The sequence below is a fragment of the Haemaphysalis longicornis genome, unplaced genomic scaffold (genome assembly GCF_048455015.1).
Source record: "Haemaphysalis longicornis isolate Haplotype H1 unplaced genomic scaffold, Haemaphysalis longicornis Haplotype H1 scaffold_7, whole genome shotgun sequence".
Lineage (NCBI taxonomy): Eukaryota > Metazoa > Arthropoda > Arachnida > Ixodida > Ixodidae > Haemaphysalis > Haemaphysalis longicornis.
The window spans coordinates 136,198,664-136,218,032 of record NW_027526422.1 but is presented as its reverse complement, the minus strand read 5'-3'; the positions used below and the strand labels follow the sequence as shown (position 1 = coordinate 136,218,032).

Sequence of the window (19,369 nt, the reverse complement as noted above, 5' to 3'; positions counted from 1 at the left end):
AATCTCTCTCAACCCGAGTTCTTGCAGTATTGAGTGTGTATCCTACAGTCTGGTTTGACTGCACTGTGCGTGTTGCAATCTGAATTTGACAATCGAGTGTGAAATTGGATTCCTAAGGCAATATTAGAGCTTGCCGTGGGCGCTCACGCATCGCTTTCTTGCTCAAGTGCGCTTTTAACTTCTGCGTTCCCTGAAATAAATGTTTTTACTAAATTTCTTCATGAATGCGAAACATTTCAGTGAAATAGAAGAGAAGACGTCGTTTTTGTTATCGAGGAAAATGAGCTCCCCCAATTCCACGCGTTATATTCATTTTATGAAGTAATTAGCTGAAGTGTGCTGGAGCACGTATGGCGTGTCAATATCAGCATTTAGAGTTAGCCAGTTCCTATATTATTAAAAACCGATTTCATCCAGAGCGTTCAATCAAAACACCCGAAGGGCAATATGCCTAAGCTGGTCAACCGTTTTGTAAAAGTACGGGTTCGTTCGAAATCAAAATAACTATGCACAACAAGTCGTTTCAACACTGTGATACTTTATTTTCTCCTCTCTTTCATCTAACCCTAACGGCAGTGAGGACAATGATCTCGCCAACTTGCTTAAACATCCTAGTTCTTGAAGATGAAAGAGTCTCCTTTTGGGAAGAAGGTTTCTGAAAAAGGAGAAATAACAAAATTAGTAGGGGGGTTCTTCAGACTTCATAACGAGCATTGACGAACTCTTCTACCATTAGCAGTCTCAGTTTGGACAAAACGTGGTTCTTTATGCGTTCACACTATCTGGGGTCTTCGTGCAGATACGTTTACAAATTACAAATGCCCCCAGTGGCTATAACAATAAGGATCGCAAGAAAACAATCACGGCTTAAGTTATACGCACACAATAAAAATTATTTAGGGCAGAACGCAATGCTGGATGCTGGATGGCTACACCGAACCGAGAAATAGGGGTGTCTAGTCTTGAGGTAGCCACTGCAAAATGAATTGGCTTCGGATCTCCCGAGGGTCATTTCTGGTGAATACAAAAACATTCAAGCGAACAACGCTACAGATACTTACACTTCTTCTTGCGAAGGAGGGCACTGTAGTGGAAGGGAGAGCCAAGACCGTAGCCGTAGTTCAGGCCGTAGGAGCCGAGACCATGGCCGAAACCGTAGTGGCCAACACCGTAGCCGTAGTGGCCAACACCATAGCCATAAACTGGGGCAGCGTGGGCAACACCGTAGGCGCCGACGACTGGGGCGGCATGGGCGAAACCGTAGGAGCCGACGACTGGGGTGGCGTGGGCAACGGTGGCCACGGCTGGGGCGTGGTGGACGGCGGTGGTGGTGGTGACAGCTGGGGCAGCAGCCACGACTGCGGCCGGGCGGACAACACTGGTCACGGCGGGGTAAGTTGGGTAGCCAGTGGCGTAGGTGGCGACTGGGGCAGCGTGAGCGACAGTGGCCACAGCTGGAGCGTGGTGGACAGCAGTCACGGCTGGAGCAGCGGTGTAGGTGGAAACGGTCTTGGAGACAGCTGGAGTGGCGACTGGATAGCCGACGGCTGGGGCATAGCCGTAGCCGAGGCCGAGACCAGAGTAACCGACGCCGTGGGCGAGGCCGTAGTGGGACAGGCCATAGCCGGCGTAGCCGAGGCCGCCATAGCCGGTGTAGCCGAGGCCGCTGTAGCCAAGGCCGTAGCCGAGGCCGTAACCACCGAAGCCGGTGTAGCCAGCCAGGGCGCTGGTGGCCAGGGCAAGGAAAATGCAGGCGCGGATCTGCGCCGCAAAAGGATAAGCAATGTTCTGGATTACGAGTTACATACGGGATAAAACTTTTGTGTCAGCTAATCGGTGGTTAGGTGTTCTTGTCGATTAAGTCAGCTAAGTACAAAAAATAATCACGTAATTGTGACGAACATCATTATGCATCCGTCACAACAGAAAGGGAAAGTTTCGCTTCAAAGTTTTATTCTCACAGCTGATCATGTTGCATTATAATTGTTAAATGGCCATTTTTTTTTCTTTAGAAGTGTCTTCAAAATGAACGCGTTCATCTACTTGCAGAAGTTATCATTCAATTCTAGCGCATGGGAAAAGCGCCGTGGTCAAATTCCAAGCTCTTGAATTATGCAAAGCGCCCTTGCTTACACGCGTACGCAAGGATTGCACACCGTAAAAGACGTTATAGGTTTGTTTGAAGACGGATAAATGGTAAATGGATACCTACCCTCTGCAACCCAATATCTGTTTTAAAAATTTCCCTGTTATAAAGTGTGTACCCTTGTCATACAGTTTAAGGAACTTTTTAGCAATGAGTTCTCTTAAAGGCGACTGAAGTTAGAAAACTATCAAGAAAATTTACCGCTCCAACTGAAGGGGTGATGTCAATTCCTTTTCGGGGGCTAACAAGCGGTTCTGCTAGGGAAAATATCGATCCGTACAGTCTTTGCTTGCGTGAAATTTTCATACTTGGCCTTCTCTTTTAAAAATAATGTACGTAGTATCGAACTCTACTTCACACCCCGACATGTTGAATCTTGGTACTTTTATTTAGGGTCACTGATCATGTCACCACAAGAGACCACAGCATTATTAATTGTGTGCATGAACATTCGGTAATTGGGAATCACTGTAGTGTATGTTGATTCAATATCTCGGTGAAAGTACTCAAAAAGTTTGCACCAAAGTAGCTGTACACACATTAACATTTCCAGTTACAGGTCAACCCTGTTCTCGAAATTTAAGGCACATATATTGCTCGAACTTTTCATCCCATGACTCTTCGCAAGTGATCGCAAACAATTTCCGCTACGAAGAATTTTAAGTGATTGAATTGTAGCCAGACAAAAAAAAGATAAAAGGAAGACGTATGTGGAGCGAATGAATGGCGGGCTTCGAAAGAGCTCGGAGCTCTACTCAGTTCTCGTTTTATTTTTTATTTTTGTTGATCTCAAGGTATTTCGAGTTCAGAGTTTTTTCCCAACTTGCGCTCGCGCTGTTATACCGTGAAGAAGGCTGAATATGAAATAGAAGAGCAGAGAGAAGTATTCATCGTGGCAATAAGAACGATCGTCATCCCAAATGGACAACTCACAAACGCCCTCGAAAAACGCGGAAACATAGGTCTATCCTAATGCAGTTCCAGCCGGAAGCAATGGCTGGTGTCAGCCAAACATCAGGTAAAGGAAAGCCAAGAAGAAAGCTCATTTAACCGATACTTTGCGTTGGACGTAAATTTTGGAATGGTTATTTTACTAAGTCAGGAGTAGAGAAAAAAGGTGGTGTTAAGAGACCTAAACTTCCATAATCGTATTTAAGACGTGGAGATTGTTATAAAAATCCCAATTTACGATAACCCTCACCATTCCAGCAAGCGCTCCCTTTCGGGACTGCGATAAAAGTTGCATTTTAGAAATTTTCAGCGCTTTGCGGCTGTGTCGCTTCATCGTACAAAAACTTGTCTGGGTAAGCATAAGCAGAATTCCTTACCATGGTCTCTTTCAAGCTGCTGCTGGTCCAACTGCTGAATGTTCGGCCGCAAGAGCCGCTTTTTATACAAAACGGCTTATAGGCGGCACTGCACACGTTTTACAGCAACCCGAGAGGGGAAAAGCAAAAGTGGGAGAAGGAAAGCGCCTCTCCCCACAAAAAAAAAACATGCTTCAGTGCCGGTACCACCCTGTGCTTCATCCGCATAGCAAATGAGTTTGGAATGTGTCAGTGGCCGTAGGATTTAATGCGGTCAACAAAGAAGCCATCCTTCGCTGCGACCTTGCAAGCTTCACGTGTGGCTAGCTCGGTGTACCCTCGTACCTGCGGACTCCTCATTAAATCTTACGTGGATGAAATTTTTTCACGCCGCCATTAAAACTGCAGAAAACACACAACACGTACGTGCCGGGCCTTAAACAGTCTGCTGTCGCACAGAATATGATGAGATCACAGGCGCTAGTAAATGCCTCTCGCTGGAGCCATCAGAAGACGGAGAGAAACCATGGGGAAGCTAACTGGGAAGTATAGGTAAATTGAAGAAAGGACATCTCTAAGAAAGGCTAAAAAAATGTTCCGCCGTGTTGGTTCCCTTTTGAAGCCTTATAATACAAAGAATCTTTAACAGCACTCACAAACCTGCCAGCAAAATACTACATGTAACAGGTGACAACGTCTGACGGCTCTCCGTTGTATTTTTCGTCTCATTTCTCTGAGCTTTTTCAAATTTCCTTGGATTACCCACCAACTATCCACAGCAAATCTTAAACAAAGCGACAATAGAGTCTAATACTGTAATATTACTGCTGCTGTATTAAGGTGTCATGCGGACGCAATTCACTCCATAAAACGTCTTTGCGTAGCCGGGAATAAAACACTTTCCAGATAAAAAGTCCTTTTTTGTTGTGTATTTTTTTGATAAGATCTGTACCAACGTCTCTTCAGGAAATTTTCTCCTATTCACTCCCGCTCGGGCCTGGAAACCTTGTCCTGTATATAATTATAAGAAGGTGGTAGCAAGTTTGTGTTTGCAGCAAGGTACATACGACCATTAGATAATTTCGGATGACAGTTATTTGAAACGCCGTTTTAAATGAAGAATTCTGCTGAGCAGTCTTTCTTTTGACGTAAGAAGATAAATCGGGTCCACAGGCGAGGACCGCAGACGTTTTTAAAGGTGAAACATTCTATACTTCACCAGTAGAAACTGCGGTGGTGTCGAAATCGAATTGCGGCAAAAATCTAAAACCCACGCACCCTCGTTTTAGAAAAAAACGCCGAGTCGGAACTTAAAACAACCGCCCATCCCTCGCAGATGCAAAATCCGTGCTTCAGGATATTGCTATAGCAAATTTGACTCTCTCACTTCCACGTTGCTTTCTAGATATTTATTGCTTAGCCGACCGCCGACACTTGAGAACTCTATACACGCATAATAGAAGCGTCTACAGTCAAACCCGTTTATAGCGCACTGCAATATGCACCGCGATTAGTTCGATATATCCAATAGTTCGATATAGCCGAAGCCCCCCCCCCCCCTCACCAACTCCGCCATCCGCGTATGCAAAAACGAACACGGTACAGTAGCTATTACCATACCAAAATAATCCATTTATTGCAACTAATAAAGCTACTTTCCGCCTTAATTTTCCACGTTGCAAAAAAAGAAAAAGCCGTGATTTTTGTTTTCACTTTCGTTTCGGCGGCTTCAACTAGCATAGCATTCTATACACGAAACATTGTTTGCACCAGTTCGAGTCCGGGTCCTCAAAAGAAGCATTGGCGGAGCACATCGACTGCCGAAAGCGCTTCATTATGAGCGTCGGTCGCATTTTACTCGCCATATCATCGGGAACGCTGGCGAGCTCTTCCCACAGTTCACCGATGCTGCTGTCTTGGTCCGGACTGGCTGACTGGGCGGGTTCCGCCGCGAATCCCGCGCGTCGGAAACAGTTACAGAGAGTATTGGGCGTCACGTCGCTCCGTGCGAGGCGCAATGTCTCAGTCGCGGCTCTTGCTCCGTGGTCACGGCCAATCAGCATCTCAATTGCCGCTCCGAGATCATGCGTTTCGGCGGCCATTCTAGGTGCCGAGAGTTCGATATATCGGATGTGAACTTCGTTATAAGGAATATATTCCCCATGTATTTCCGTAACTGAATTATTTTTGTTCGATATATAGCATATTTTGCTCTATCCGGGTTCGTTATAGCCGGGTTTGACTGTATTATGGGAACTTCGCAGAATAGTATGCCGGCGCTATGCAGATTTAAAGAGCTCTCTAGAAAGTTTCGCGAGGAGAAGCGAAAGAACTATAGCAACAGAATCACGTAAGTAAATTTCAGCACTAAGATCAATTATAATCACTTACGAAGTGACGCTACCCCAATAGTGTTTGATAGATTAACCCCCAGAGAAACAATTGGGTAGAAGTTGGGTAGAACGATCGGTAGAAGTCAACCTAGATGGCTCGGGCTCAAAACGTGGCTATGTCAGCGCGAATGTCGTTTGCCGCCAGCGAAACGGTTATTAAAAGATAATCTCTTTGTAAAGTACGCTGTAAAGAATAAAGTTATCGCTAAAAGCAGATGTACTAAATCAGACACCCAATTTCAATAAACGGCCCACGTGCGGAGAACAACGTCGGCTATTTATTGGCAAATACAGAATCTCGGTGACTTCTTTGAAAACTATCCGTAAAATTTTCGTCGCCGTTAGGTCCAACTAATACCAATGCTTTTGTGCTACTCTGAAACAAGGATCTCACTACTGTAGCCGTTATTTCAGCCTGAAGCGGTTACAGTCGCCTAGCGGTGTCACCATCGGCTGCCCCGTGCGGATGGGTTGCGGCGTTGGATTCAGAGATGTTCCGTACTCCCTGGGGAAAAAAAAACCCTATTTCTAGGTTCAGAAATTCTTCTTTTTAGCATTCCCCGCCCCCAGGTTTTTCAACATTTTTCTCCAGATTCCCCAGCATCCCCTTTGTGCAGCTAATATATCAATACGTAAAATTCTGTTCGGTTTAGGACGTTATCCGGCGCCACCTACGCCAACTTTACGTAGCTGTCCGTACGCAGACGCCATTCAGATAATGCGAGAACTAAATTCCCTATATATGATACTCAGCAGAATTTGGCTATGCATTCCAGGTTTTGTGGAAAACAGCTGGCCTACTTAGCATGCTGAAGCTCTAAGTTAAAAGTGGCAGTATGATAAAAAAAACAAGGCCTTCTTGGGTACTTTAGGTACTTTTAGCTCAGCGCCGGGACTGCTGGCTCCACCTCTTGCTGACAGCACGCGGAGTAAGGCATACCCGAAAGACTTTTTGTATTTATTGCGCAGGAATACATACCACAGCGCTTCAGCCCGTTTGTCGCGTCCGCTTCACTACTCCGTTCTGGTGGAGTATTCTTTCCTCTATGTCTTGTGCACTGTATCTATCCTCCATCCTGTTTTATGAACTGGAATGCAAGTGGTCCTGGATTCTGTTGGCTTGCGGGAATATGACTGCTGATTTTAGAACACCAATCGGAAGAAGTGTTAGAAAACGTTTTTTTAAGAAACAAAGTAATATGTGATGCGAGGTACGGTCCACTGACATTCATTTTTACTTCACAGCTCCTAAGTTTTCCTGCATCTATTAAATACTCCTTTTTCCAGTTAGGCGAAAATTGCACCCGGAAATTTCTCTAAAAGAGAAAGTTCCCCGCTCGGAACATCCCTGGTAGGAGTCAACGTAGGAGGAGCGTTCCGAAGAAATGTTTGGCGGCCACAAACATTTGGCAATTTGTCGCAGCCTCCAATATACATCCCTCTGCGACCCGAGCGACCCCGCAACACCTCATTTCCAATTATTGCTGCCTTCTTAGCATTGTCATTATTGTTGCCGTGCTGGTTCTATAGGCAATGCATTGAACCATCCCGACTCACAACTTAGGTTATATTCCAGTTCCGCTAGGTGAGGACGAATTTTTTATTTTGAAAGTTGCGAGAAAGCTGTATTGCTTCTCTTTGTAGCCGCTGAGCTGCGATGCAGGAGGATGTCAATTTTTTGTAGTTATACTCGGAGAGGCAGCACAGCACGTGCGAAATTTGGTTGTAAAAACGTACTTCCGAATGCTCGTTCCCATCCCTCTGCATCGCCTAGACTAGCAAAATCATCCGAGTAAGAGCAAAATGAAAACGAAAGATTAACGCAAGCCACGTGATCCATCTATACCGCTTTGCGGATGCTACCCAGCACCAGATTACTCTCTAGGTATTATACTGCTACTGCGAAAAGGGTTTATTGCTCGAACAGGCGGAGATTCCCGCACAGAAACTGGACACGGCTTTTAAAGGACCTCCACAGCTCCGTGAGTCTCTTCATCTTCCTCTTCATCTGCTCATTCATCCAGGGACAGTCCATGTGTAACGTACAGGTTAATGAAACTTTGAAAGATGCCAGACAGAGCGACACCACACCCTTGTGAAGAACAAACAATGCTGAATTTTTTTTTGTTAGTGCTGCTGCCTACTCAGTGAGCTCGAGACGGAATACAGTGTTGCCAGGCGGCTAGAAGAAAGAAGCCGAAGTTGGAGGTTGCTACATACTCCCACCAGAATGAGCTTCAGATCATCCCGGCCTCTTCAAAGAGAGGTCAGATGAAATGTAATACCAAGAAAAACAACTCGTTTTAGGATCAATTAAGACCGTACATTCGTACAGTTTGTGCGTGACGAGTGGGAACTTCAATAAAAAACGTTGTTGCGTGAGTTGGTTGGTACTCTAAGGGAGTCTTAGCGCAACGAAGAAGAGGAAGAAGAGGATGCACGCGCTCTCTCGTGGGTCACCGTCCTCATCTTCGATGGGCTAAGCCTCGCATTCAAGAGGGAGAAGGCGAGGAAATGGGATTAGTCTGAACAAATTTTAAGTTGCCTTCATTATAAGAGCAGGGAGGGGAGAGGGGAAGAGCGTGAGGATTGAGAAGGGTCAGAGAAGCAGATGTTACGGAGAGGGGGCGACCGAAGACAATCGTGGTGATAGTAAAGCAAGCCGGAAATCAGGCAGGTACGCCCGGCCAGCCCAACAATACGGCGAGCCTGCATTCAAGTCACAAACCCTACCCACTACACTATCAACGGGAGTAGACAGTGTAACTGCGGGATGAAAGCCGCTTCGCATTTGCAACCCAGCTCTCTGGTGTGTTTTCACAAATTCAAATCAATCCAGACCTCTAACCGCCAACTTACTGGTGACCGTTTCTGCAGTAAGCCGATGGGGAGCATGTCCAATAAACGAAACAACATTAACGGCGTTGGTTATTGGAGGAAACAGGAAAGTAATCGAACTGCATGATGGTGGGACTCGGCGACTCGGCGCTGTATCACTGCTTCGCGCTAATTGTTTCGGCGCTTGATGAGTAAAGGACGGGTCGGTCTTAAGTCCCGACTCAGTACTCGATGTTCCTTCTATAAATGCGTTTATGTAGTAACTTCTCATTGTAAGCATTCGGTCATTGATCTCGCCAGGACAGAACTTTCACGTTCCACAACTCATATTACACGCTACGTGAGAAAAATGCCGGCAAGGTTGTGCAAGGATACCAGCAAGAAGAATGAAAATTTAGATCCGTGCAAAACGTCGTAAACAGTTTACGTTACCCAGTTTACTTTAAACGTTGTTACTTATTGCTGCGCCGCGAGGCCGCGTTATTGACCGAAAGTTAGCCCATTTTGGTCACACATATCCCGTTGAGTTGCAGGGCGAGCTTCATCAATGCGCCGATGTTGTAGCTTTATCTGACTGTTTGTGAATCCCATACCCAGCTTTCTCGCTCAAAATTCCAACCTCTGAGGAACCTGGCCAAACCACTTTAGGAAAGGGATATTTGGCATAACGCCAGAAGTCAACGTGAAGATGAAAACACTAAAAGAACTTTCCAGGATTCTGAATATTTTTTTGTTCAATTCGCTGTCAAATCTTACTCCCCATGCATTTCTATGGGATAGTTTCCATGGCTCAGGAGCCTAGTCGCGCAACGTGCGCGACTTGAAACTGTGCACAAAGCAAGTATTCACCCCAAATATTAGCTGTGCAAAAGAAATTTTCATTTCACTAAAAAAATTGCACAGTAATCACTGTTGAAAGGACTGCCATGAGCGGGAAAGCTGCACATGCGCTTTTTGCCGACATGTTGTGCAGACGAGGGGAAACTTTGACTGGCTGCTTACCAAGACGTCACTTAAGTAGTTATGAAAAAAAGCCTCCGAGAAACGGTACCTGCATTGTTTTTCACTTTGCCGGTATGGGACAACGAAACGGGTATGCATGGTCTGTTTATCAAGGGGCCACAGTTATCAGTACTCCACAATACACATTTTTGAAAAGTTCTTCACCGCATTTTTGAGAAACATAAACGTGATGAACCAGCATAATGATCTACTTAGTAGGCGGCCAATAACATAGGATGGAGGTTGATTGCTAAGAAAATTATAGATCTTTCCGTGGGCGTTTGTGCGTTCCTTCGCTCTGGAAGTAATAATAGTTAGCGCTCCTTGGTTCCCTGAAATAAATATTTTGACTACACTTCTTCACGAAGGCCACACATTTCAGCTAAATAGAAGGGACGCCATCATTTTTCATAGATGAGGAGAACAAGCTCAAGAATTTCGTTTGCCGCTCACAATTTGTGAATGCGTATTGGGAGCGGAGGCACAGGTATAGTATGGCCACCCCAACTTTGAGCTAGGCCATTCTTCACATTATTAAAGAACAGCTGCCACCCACCACGTTCAATATCGATTTGTGAAGCGCAATGTGCCTCAGCTGCAAATATTTATCAGAAATACAAGTTCATTCGGAGTAAGAAAAAACCATACGCAACAGGTCAATTCAATGGTTTCAAAATTTATTTTCGATGGTCTTTCACCTGACCCTAACGGCAGTGAGGACGATGCTCCTGCTAAATTGTTTAAACATCCTAGTTCTTGAAGATGAGAGAGTCCGTTCTTGGTAAGCAGGTTTCTGAAAAAGAAGAAAAACACACTTAATTATAAGGGTTCGTCAGACTTCGAAAAGTGCATTGAATAACACTTCAGACGACATAAGTGTCATTTTCGACCCAACGTTGTTTTTGACGCCTCCGCAGCATCTGGGATAATCGCGCTCCTATCTTTACACGTTAATCCATCAATAAGAACGGTAAACGGAACCCGGAAAAAACCACGGACACACTTTCAGATATACGTTAGTGGCGAACGGGCTGCTTGATGGCAGGTGGCTTCAGTTGAAACTAACAATAGGCGTCTCTAGTTTTGTGGATGTCCGTGCAAAATCAATCGCGCTCTGATCTCCCCACTCTTGTTTCCGGTAAATATAAAATATTCCAGCAAAAAAAACAAGAGAAATGCTTACACTTCTTCTTGCGAAGGAGAGCGTTGTAGTGGAAGGGAGAGCCAAGACCATAGCCGTAGTTCAGGCCATAGGAGGCGAGGCCGTGGCCGAAGCCGTAGTGGCCGACGCCATAGCCGAGGTGGCCAACACCGTAGCCGTAGACTGGGGCGGCATGGGCGACACCGTAGGCGCCAACAACTGGGGCGGCGTGGGCGAAACCGTAGGAGCCGACGACTGGGGCGGCGTGGGCAACGGTGGCCACAGCTGGAGCGTGGTGGACAGCGGTGGTGGTGGTGACAGCTGGGGCAGCAGCCACGACTGGGGCAGAGCGGACGACGCTGGTGACGGCGGGAACGGCTGGGTAGCCAGCGGCATAGGCGGCGACTGGGGCAGCGTGAGCGATGGGATAGCTGGCAACTGGAGCAGCAGCGTAGGTGGCCACAGCTGGCGCGTGGTGGACGGCGGTCACGGCTGGAGCAGCGGTGTAGGTGGAAACGGTCTTGGAGACAGCTGGAGTGGCGACTGGGTAGCCGACGGCTGGGGCGTAGCCGTAGCCGAGGCCGAGACCAGAGTAACCGACGCCGTGGGCAAGGCCGTAGTGGGACAGCCCATAGCCGGCGTATCCAAGGCCGCCGTAACCAAAGCCATGTCCAAGGCCATAGCCGAGGCCATAGCCGGGGAATCCGGTGTAGCCAGCGAAGGCGCTGGTGGCCAGGGCAAGGAGAACGCAGGCGCGGATCTGTGCAGCAAATAGATGATCATTGTCATTCTGTTATGACAATCATGTTTTTTTAAAGAAGTGTCTTCAAAAGGAAGGCACTGATCTATTTACAAAACTTCTCTCAGGGCATTATAAAAGCTCTGTAATCAAATGCCAGGCTCTTGAATGATGCAACACCCACTGCTTACACGTGTACGCAAGTAGCGCACGCTGTAATAGAGTTCGCAGGTTGTTTGAATTTGGGTAGATAATACAAAATCAAATGACAACAGTCCGCAACTTAGTGTACTGTTAAGAACTTTAATTAATAGGAAGTGTGCACCCTTTGCACAGTAGAATTTTGTTGGTGGCTATGAGGTATGTTAAGTTTGAAATATGAAGAAAATTTACTACAACAATTGAAGTGATAATGTCAATACATTTTCCGGGAATAACAAGCGATTCTACGTGGATATATATTGATATATAGAGTCTATGCTGAAGTTTTCATACGTGGCCTTCTCATTTCAATATAATGTACATAGTATCGAACTCTGCTCCTACAGTTTATGTTTGATCTTGATACTTTTCTTTCTGGTCAGTGTGCATGTCCCTTAAAGTGACAACAACTTTACTTATGTTATACCTGTTCATGCGGTAAGCGGGAATCACAGTGGCGTATGTTCATCCGATATTTCTTTGGAATTATTCAAAAATTTTGTACCAAGGTATCTTTACACACATTGGAATTTCGAGGCAGAGGTTTGTCTACACGGATACTACAAATTTTATTTATTTATTTATTTATTTACAGAATACTGCAGGCCCATTTAAGGGCCCCAGCAGGAGGGGCAAGAATATAACACTGCACACAACTGTAAATCAGCAAGAACAATAAAAAGATACAAAAATTTGTCAATATTTAAGGGACATATATAGCTCGTAATTTGAACCCCACGAAACTGCGCTAGTAATCGTCATACACTCTCATGTGCGAAGAATTTCATATTGTACAATTGTAGCCTGACAAAAAATTATAAAAGGAAGGGCTATGAAGAGCCAATAAAACGGCATGGCTTGGAAACAGCTCCGCGCTCTACTTCCCAATGAGCGGGAATTTTAACCTAAAATGGTGAGGGTTCTGGCAAGTTGGTAATTCATGACCTTCACAGCGCGAAAACTGAGCAGAGACAACAGGAAGAAGACTACAAACAAGGTTAGTTTGAAGTCAGTGCTTGCTTGAAGTCGCTCTTCTTGTTGTCCCTGGTCTGTTTTCGCGCTGTGAAGCTCTGAAGTTTTGTTTTTCTCAAGGTATTCCCAGCCAGCGATCCGCAATTTCGCACGAGGAAGAATTTCCGGCGTGGCGCTAAGGGTTCATTCTCGCCCCGAGACAAACCAAAATGCCACAACCACGTTGATATGGACGCCCGCACACGCGGCACAAGAGGCAATGAACGGGACACCGAGGCTGCTCGAGATCTTACCCACCGAGAGCCCCTGCAACTCGGCTCACAATCAATGGACAACGCCAAGGATTGCCTCTGTACTTCCTGAGACGTGCTCGAGCACTACAAAGGGGGAAGACGAACCTACCCGGCTGCCGACCCCTCGCTCACCAAGAAGCAAGAAGTCGCGTGGAGACGCCTCCAGACGAACACGTATCGTAATCCAGGCCTTTACAGGCACTTCCGTCCGGATATACACGACGGCAAATGCAAGCAATGCGCCGAAATTGCAAGCTTGACTCACATGTTATGGGAATGCCCAAGTGTCCAGAAACAAGATTTTAGCAACACCAAAGGAACATTTATTATAACTAGTAAAGAGTAATGGGAGACCGTGCTACGCAGCGAAAACCCTGACATCCAGCAGTGGGCCGTCCAAAGGACCGAAGACGCCGCCAGGAGTTGAGATAACTTGGCCGTCGTCTAAGGCGCCACGGGCCTGAATAGGCCTCTTCTTTGGACTAAGTAAGTTATTTTCCTCCTCCTCCTCAAGGTATTTCTGACTTTACAATTGTTAGCCCAACCTGTGCTCGCTCTTGTATGCCGTGAGGAATGCTTGGTATAAAACAAAAGATCAAGGAACAAGTATTGAACCCTGCAATAAGGCCGATCGTCACCTTGAAGGACAACTCTCACTGACAACTGAAAGCACGAAATTTAAAAGTCAGAAATAGAGGTCTATCCTACCGCCATGCTTCACGGGTGCAGTGGCTGGTATCAGCCGAACCTCATTTGTCGAAAAAAAAAACAAACCAGAAGAGCGTTCAGTTAGCAGATACTTAGACAATTATGTTGAACGTCGCTATTCGGATTAAGACCTCTACTGAGCCGGCAGTAGGTAATTAAATGATCTTTATACAACCTAAGTTGCATTTGTGCAGGAAAGATTTATCATTGTTCTAAAAAATAATTCATTGATTGATTGTAGGGTTTAATGCGCCGATGCAACGCAGGCGACGAAGTACGCGGCAGTGGAGGGCTCCGGATTAATTTTGACCACCTGGGGATCTTTAGCGTGCGCCGAAATCTCCTACACACGGACGTTTTTGCTTATCGCCTCGATCAGAAAAGCAGCCGCCGCGGCCGGGAATCGAACCTGCCACCTCGTGCTCAGCGTCACAACGCCTTAGCCACTGAGCCACCGCGGCGGGTTTGTTCTATAAATAGTAATTTAAGATTAAACTAGCCATTATAGCAAGCGCTCGCTTTCCTGACTGTACCATAAGTGGTATTTTACAAATTTTCAAGTTCCGTTTTGCGGCTGTGCAGCCTACACAGTTAACATCTGTTCTATTGTTCATGGTATAGAAAGTCCTCAGGAACACCTGGGTAGAAGTCCTTACCATGGTCTCCTCCAGCTGCTGTTGGTCCAACTGCTGAACATTTGGCGCATAAAACAGCGTTTTATACAAAACGGGTTGTAGGTGGCATTGCACACGTTTACATCAACCCGAGAGGAGAAAAGGCGAAAGCAAGAGAAGGAATTCACCTTTCGCCAAAAAAAAGAAAGGAGGGCTACAGTACCGGTACCACCCTGTGCTTCGTCCGCATAGTAAATGAGCTTGGAATGTGTCAGTCGCCGTAGGATTCATTGCGGTCAACAAAGAAGCCGGCTTTTGCAGCGACCTTGCAAGCTTCACGTGTGGCTAGCTCTGTGTACCCTAGTACCTGCAGACTCCTCATTAAATCTTACGTGGATGAAATTTTTTCACGCCCCCATTAAAACTGGAGAAAACACACAACACGTACGTGCCGGGCCTTAAACAGTCTCCTATCGCACAGAATAAGATGAGATCACTTGAGCTAGTAAATGCCTGTTGCTGGAGCCATAGGAAGACGGAGAAAAACCACGGGGAGGCTAACTGCGGTGTATAGTTGTAAACTGAAGATAGGACATCTCTACAAAAGGCGAAAGAAAGGTTTCGCTCTGTTGGTTCCTTTTTGAAGCCTAATATTATAAGACATCCTTAACAGCACTCACAAACGTGCCAGCAAAAGACTACATCTAACTGTGACAACGTCTGGCGGCCCTCTGTCGTATTTTTCGGTCTCATTTATATGACCTTTTTCAAATTACCTTGGATTACCCACCAAATAGCCCACATAACATCTTAAACTTAACGACAATAAAAGTGGCTAATGCTGTAATATTACTGCTGCTGTTTGTAAGGTGCATGCCCACGCAATTCGCTCATAAAAACGACGTTGCGTACCTCCCTGAAAAGTCACTCGCGTAGCCACAGCAGGATACGGCCGCGTGGGGAGAAAATACGTGAGGACTCATGACATATATGTTTGAAGGCGACCATGTACCATGCTCTGGACTGTGCCTAGCGGAGTATAGTTGCACATCAATATACCGTGCTGGCGACCGATTTCAGAAGCGTGTGTCTTGGCCGACTGAAAGTTATACTGGTAGGTTTTTACTAAATGTTTGTGGCTTAGGAGGCGGAACAAAACCCATCCTAGATTGTAGACTCCTCCGAAACTGGAGACAGCAACTTCAAAAATGGTACACTCCGCTCTGGCTGCACAGTCATGTGGTCATAGGCATATCCACTTTTTGTACTCACGAAAACTCCAATGACACCTAAGGATTTCTAAACTGTGCTGAGTGAGAAAGCATTGATTTTCCATTGAACGCCTAAGAGACTTTGCCTCCGAACTGGCGTTATCTGTAATCACTGTTCTTCTGCCGCATGAGACTGTTTGCTTGGGCATCAGATTCCGCCCGGCACTTGCGGATGATTTCGATCTTTGGAGTCATGTATTCAGATAGTTGACAAAAATTATTGATTTCCCCTCCTGTCTGTTCGCTCGTTCGGCGGCGCTTTCTGAATCGATTACTCGGGATGTACTGGTATGGACGGCCACTGTTATCTAGTGCTGAGCCTCCAAGCGCTATTAATGAAACAGCTAGAGTTTGAAATGTTTTAAAGACAGTTCAGTCTAAAAACCATTTCGCTGTTACGCATGCCGGCTTTTTCACTCCATGCGATGTTTATTGCTTTGAAAATAGGAATACTAACGCCAATATTTAACTGGTATTTGGAGAGAGATCTGTGCCTCCAGGGCTCATGGAGGTACAGGGATCTGTTCGCTCATGGCTCATACTATGTGTAACTACAATAAGAATTATTTCTGTTTTAAAAGAACATAAACCAAAGAACGAGCAATTCCAGGTAATGTCTTTATGAAACGTCGAAATTCCACTACCGTAGGACAACAGTTGCCACTGTATGCGGTTTATGTTCGGGTTATTGCTTCAAAAAACTTCCTTCTTTTGTGTGTCTTCGTTTGATGCCTTCTGTAGAAATTTCTCTTGAGTGATTTTTTTCCTATTCACCCCTACTCGGGCATGGAAACATTGTCCGTTTGAAAATTATACGATTGGGGTAACAATTGTTTCTTTGCAGCGAGGCACCAACGACCGTAAAATAATTTAAGATGGCAGTTATTGGAAAGGCCACCTTAAACGGTGGTCTCTTTTGAGTGGGTTTTCTTTTGACGTAAGATCATTCCTCTAGTGCAGTGGTGCGCACTGAGGTAGTGTTTAAATGCCAGACATCGAAATCGAATTGGGAGAAATCTTCGCGACCCTCGTGCGCTCATTTTACAAAAAAAAACGCCCTTTAGAAAATCAAAACAACCGCGCCTCCCTAGTGGATACAAAATCCGTGCTTCAGAATATTGCTGTATCAAGTTGCCACTATTACTTCCGCATTGCTTTCTCGATATTTATCGGTTCGCAGACCACAGACAGTTCGGAGTCTATACGTAGATGGTACAAACGGCTAGTAAGAAAACTTCACAGAATAGCATGACGGTGCGATGCAGATTTCAAGAAGTCTCTAGAAAGCGTCGCGAGGATAAACGACAGTACTAAGCAACTAAATCCGATAAGCAAACCTAATCACCCAGATCAGTTTTAAATTCCCTACAAAGTGACGCCACGAATACTGCTTCATACATTTATTTATTTATTTATTTATTTATTTATTTATTTACAAAATACTACAGGCCCATTTAAGGGCCCCAGCAGGAGGGGCAAGAATATAACACTGCACACAACTGTAAATCAGCAAGAACAATAAAAAGATACAAAAAGATACATCATGGGTCATGGTTGGGTCATTAACACCTAGAGAGAAATTTGGCGCTAGTGCCAATGTAATCTTCTACACAGAGCGTAAGTTTTGATGCCAACGATGGGTAGCCGTGGATCTAGATCCCTTGCGATGAAAACATGGCTATGTTATGGCGAATTGCGTTTTTCACCAGAAAAATAGTTATTTATACATTATCTGCTTGCACAGTACACTGTAAAGAAGAAAGTTAATCTCTAGAAGTTAATTGTACAAATAAAATCGCCAATTTCGATAAAAAGAACCACACGTGCAGGAAACTCCGCCGCCCATTTTTTTTCAAATACACTAGGCCGGGGAATTTTTAAAAAGTATTTGTAAAAGTCTCGGCGCTGTTAGGTCTTATTAATAAGAAAGGGTTATGTTGTACTCAAAAACGAAAATCGTAGTATTGTACAGGTTATTTCCGCCTAAACCGGTGACAATGGCCTAGCTGTGTTCCTTTCGGCTGCCCGTCCGAATGGCCTACCATATCGGAGCCAGTGATGTTGCGTAGTGGGAATTAATATTTCCATTTCGAGGTTCAGAAATCCTGTATTTTTAGCTTTTTCCAATGAAGGTTTTTCATGAATTTTCTTGACATTTGCCTGCATCCTCTTTGGGCAGTTAATATAATGACACGGTCTTGATTGATGAAATGGGTTTATTTACAGTGATGTTATCCAGGAACAGGCAAGCGAAGAGATCGGCACAGTCACCACCTCAATCTCCTTTTCTACCAAAACCACGACAGACTTGGCCGCTCTCTTTCCGTTAGGAACCCGGGAGACAACATGCCTCGTAGAAACAGAGCTGTAACACTTCCCCGGGGGGAGACGAAGCTGACCGAGTTGAAGTTGGCGCGGTTGGCAAGGCTTCAGGCGGGCGACGTGAACAATTTGAGTCTTGCGGGACCGACGGTCTTGTGAGACCACGCTAGCTATTTCATAATTCTGGTGGCTGGCTTAACTTTATCACAACTATAAAAGGGCCGCTGTAGGTTGATAGAAACTTCTGGCACAAACCACGTTTGCGTAGAGGCGTCCAGAGCCAGACAAGGTCACCGTTAAAGTACGAAGCTGGTGAGTGTCGTCGGTCATATCGTGTCTTGGCCTTCGCTTGAGACGTCAAGGTACGTACTTGGGCAAGTCGGCATGCCTCTTTAGCACGACAGAAAGTCTGCTCTATAGAAACATCTTCATGGTGAGAAAAAGGACGATAGTGTCGAGGAAGCTGCTTGGCAGTCGCATGTATATAAACAACAAAGGTGCATATCCCGTGACCTCGTGATAAGCGGTATTGCAGGCGTATATGATGAAAGGTAACACATCGACCCAGTTGTTGTGATCCCAGGATACGTACATCGCCAACATGTTTGTCAGTCTACGATTTGTTCGCTCAGTTAGGCCACTGGTTTGCGGGTGATATGGCGTGCTGTGTCGGTACTGTGATCCACAGAGACGAAGGATGTTCTCGACAATATCTGCAGTAAATTATCGTCCGCCATCACTCATAACTACGCGTGGTCACGGAGCAAGATATAAAGAGGAGCGCCGACTGTGGCCCAGAAAAAATCTTTTGCTCGGGCCGATAATGTCCACGCGCCGCCGGCCGCCCAGCTTTCCCTTTGCTCTCTTCCTCCTTCGTTCACCCTCTCGTCGCTGTGCCTCTGTACATGGCTCTTCCCTTCTTCGCTCTCCCCAGAGGCATCTTTTCTTGCGCAGCGACGTCTGTCTTATGCCTGTCCTACTATGCAGGAGGCATGCGTGCACGCGCGGAATTTAAACACCTTTGCGCGGCCGCAATAGACGGCGCAGATAATCGCACGCCGCCGCATACATGGCGATCGCTTATTCCCGGAACGTTTATTCTGACATTATGAATATCCACTAAAAATATTGTACTAACCCAGCACATGTAAGACGCAACTGAACGACGACGACTTCAGAAGCACCAAAGAATGAGGAAGAGTAATATGAAACGCCACAACATAGTCTAGCGTGATTCTGCTTACGACGAATCGATGCAGCGCAAAGGTTACCCTCTGTTGTTATCCCGCTCTCCGGCCGCGTGCTTAATTATTTATGCTGCTTCTGCGCACGAACAACGCTTACGAGGGTCGCCCGGAGACTCCATCGGCAAACGGCAATGATGCACATTTCTGTGCCAATGACTGAATTGGACGGCTGCCC

General features: G+C 45.8%; 1 protein-coding gene across 1 annotated transcript; it reads right to left on the bottom strand.

Moving 5' to 3' along the window:
* Window positions 1-518: 518 nt before the first annotated feature.
* LOC144146558 (uncharacterized) lies at window positions 519-14,464 on the bottom strand. The gene is made up of 5 exons (XM_077678502.1): window positions 14,397-14,464; window positions 10,872-11,587; window positions 3,475-3,562; window positions 1,062-1,761; window positions 519-655 (listed from the first exon to the last, which is right to left on the bottom strand). Coding segments are annotated over exons 1-5 (1,509 nt in total). The 5' UTR covers window positions 14,400-14,464; the 3' UTR covers window positions 519-653.
* Window positions 14,465-19,369: the final 4,905 nt, after the last annotated feature.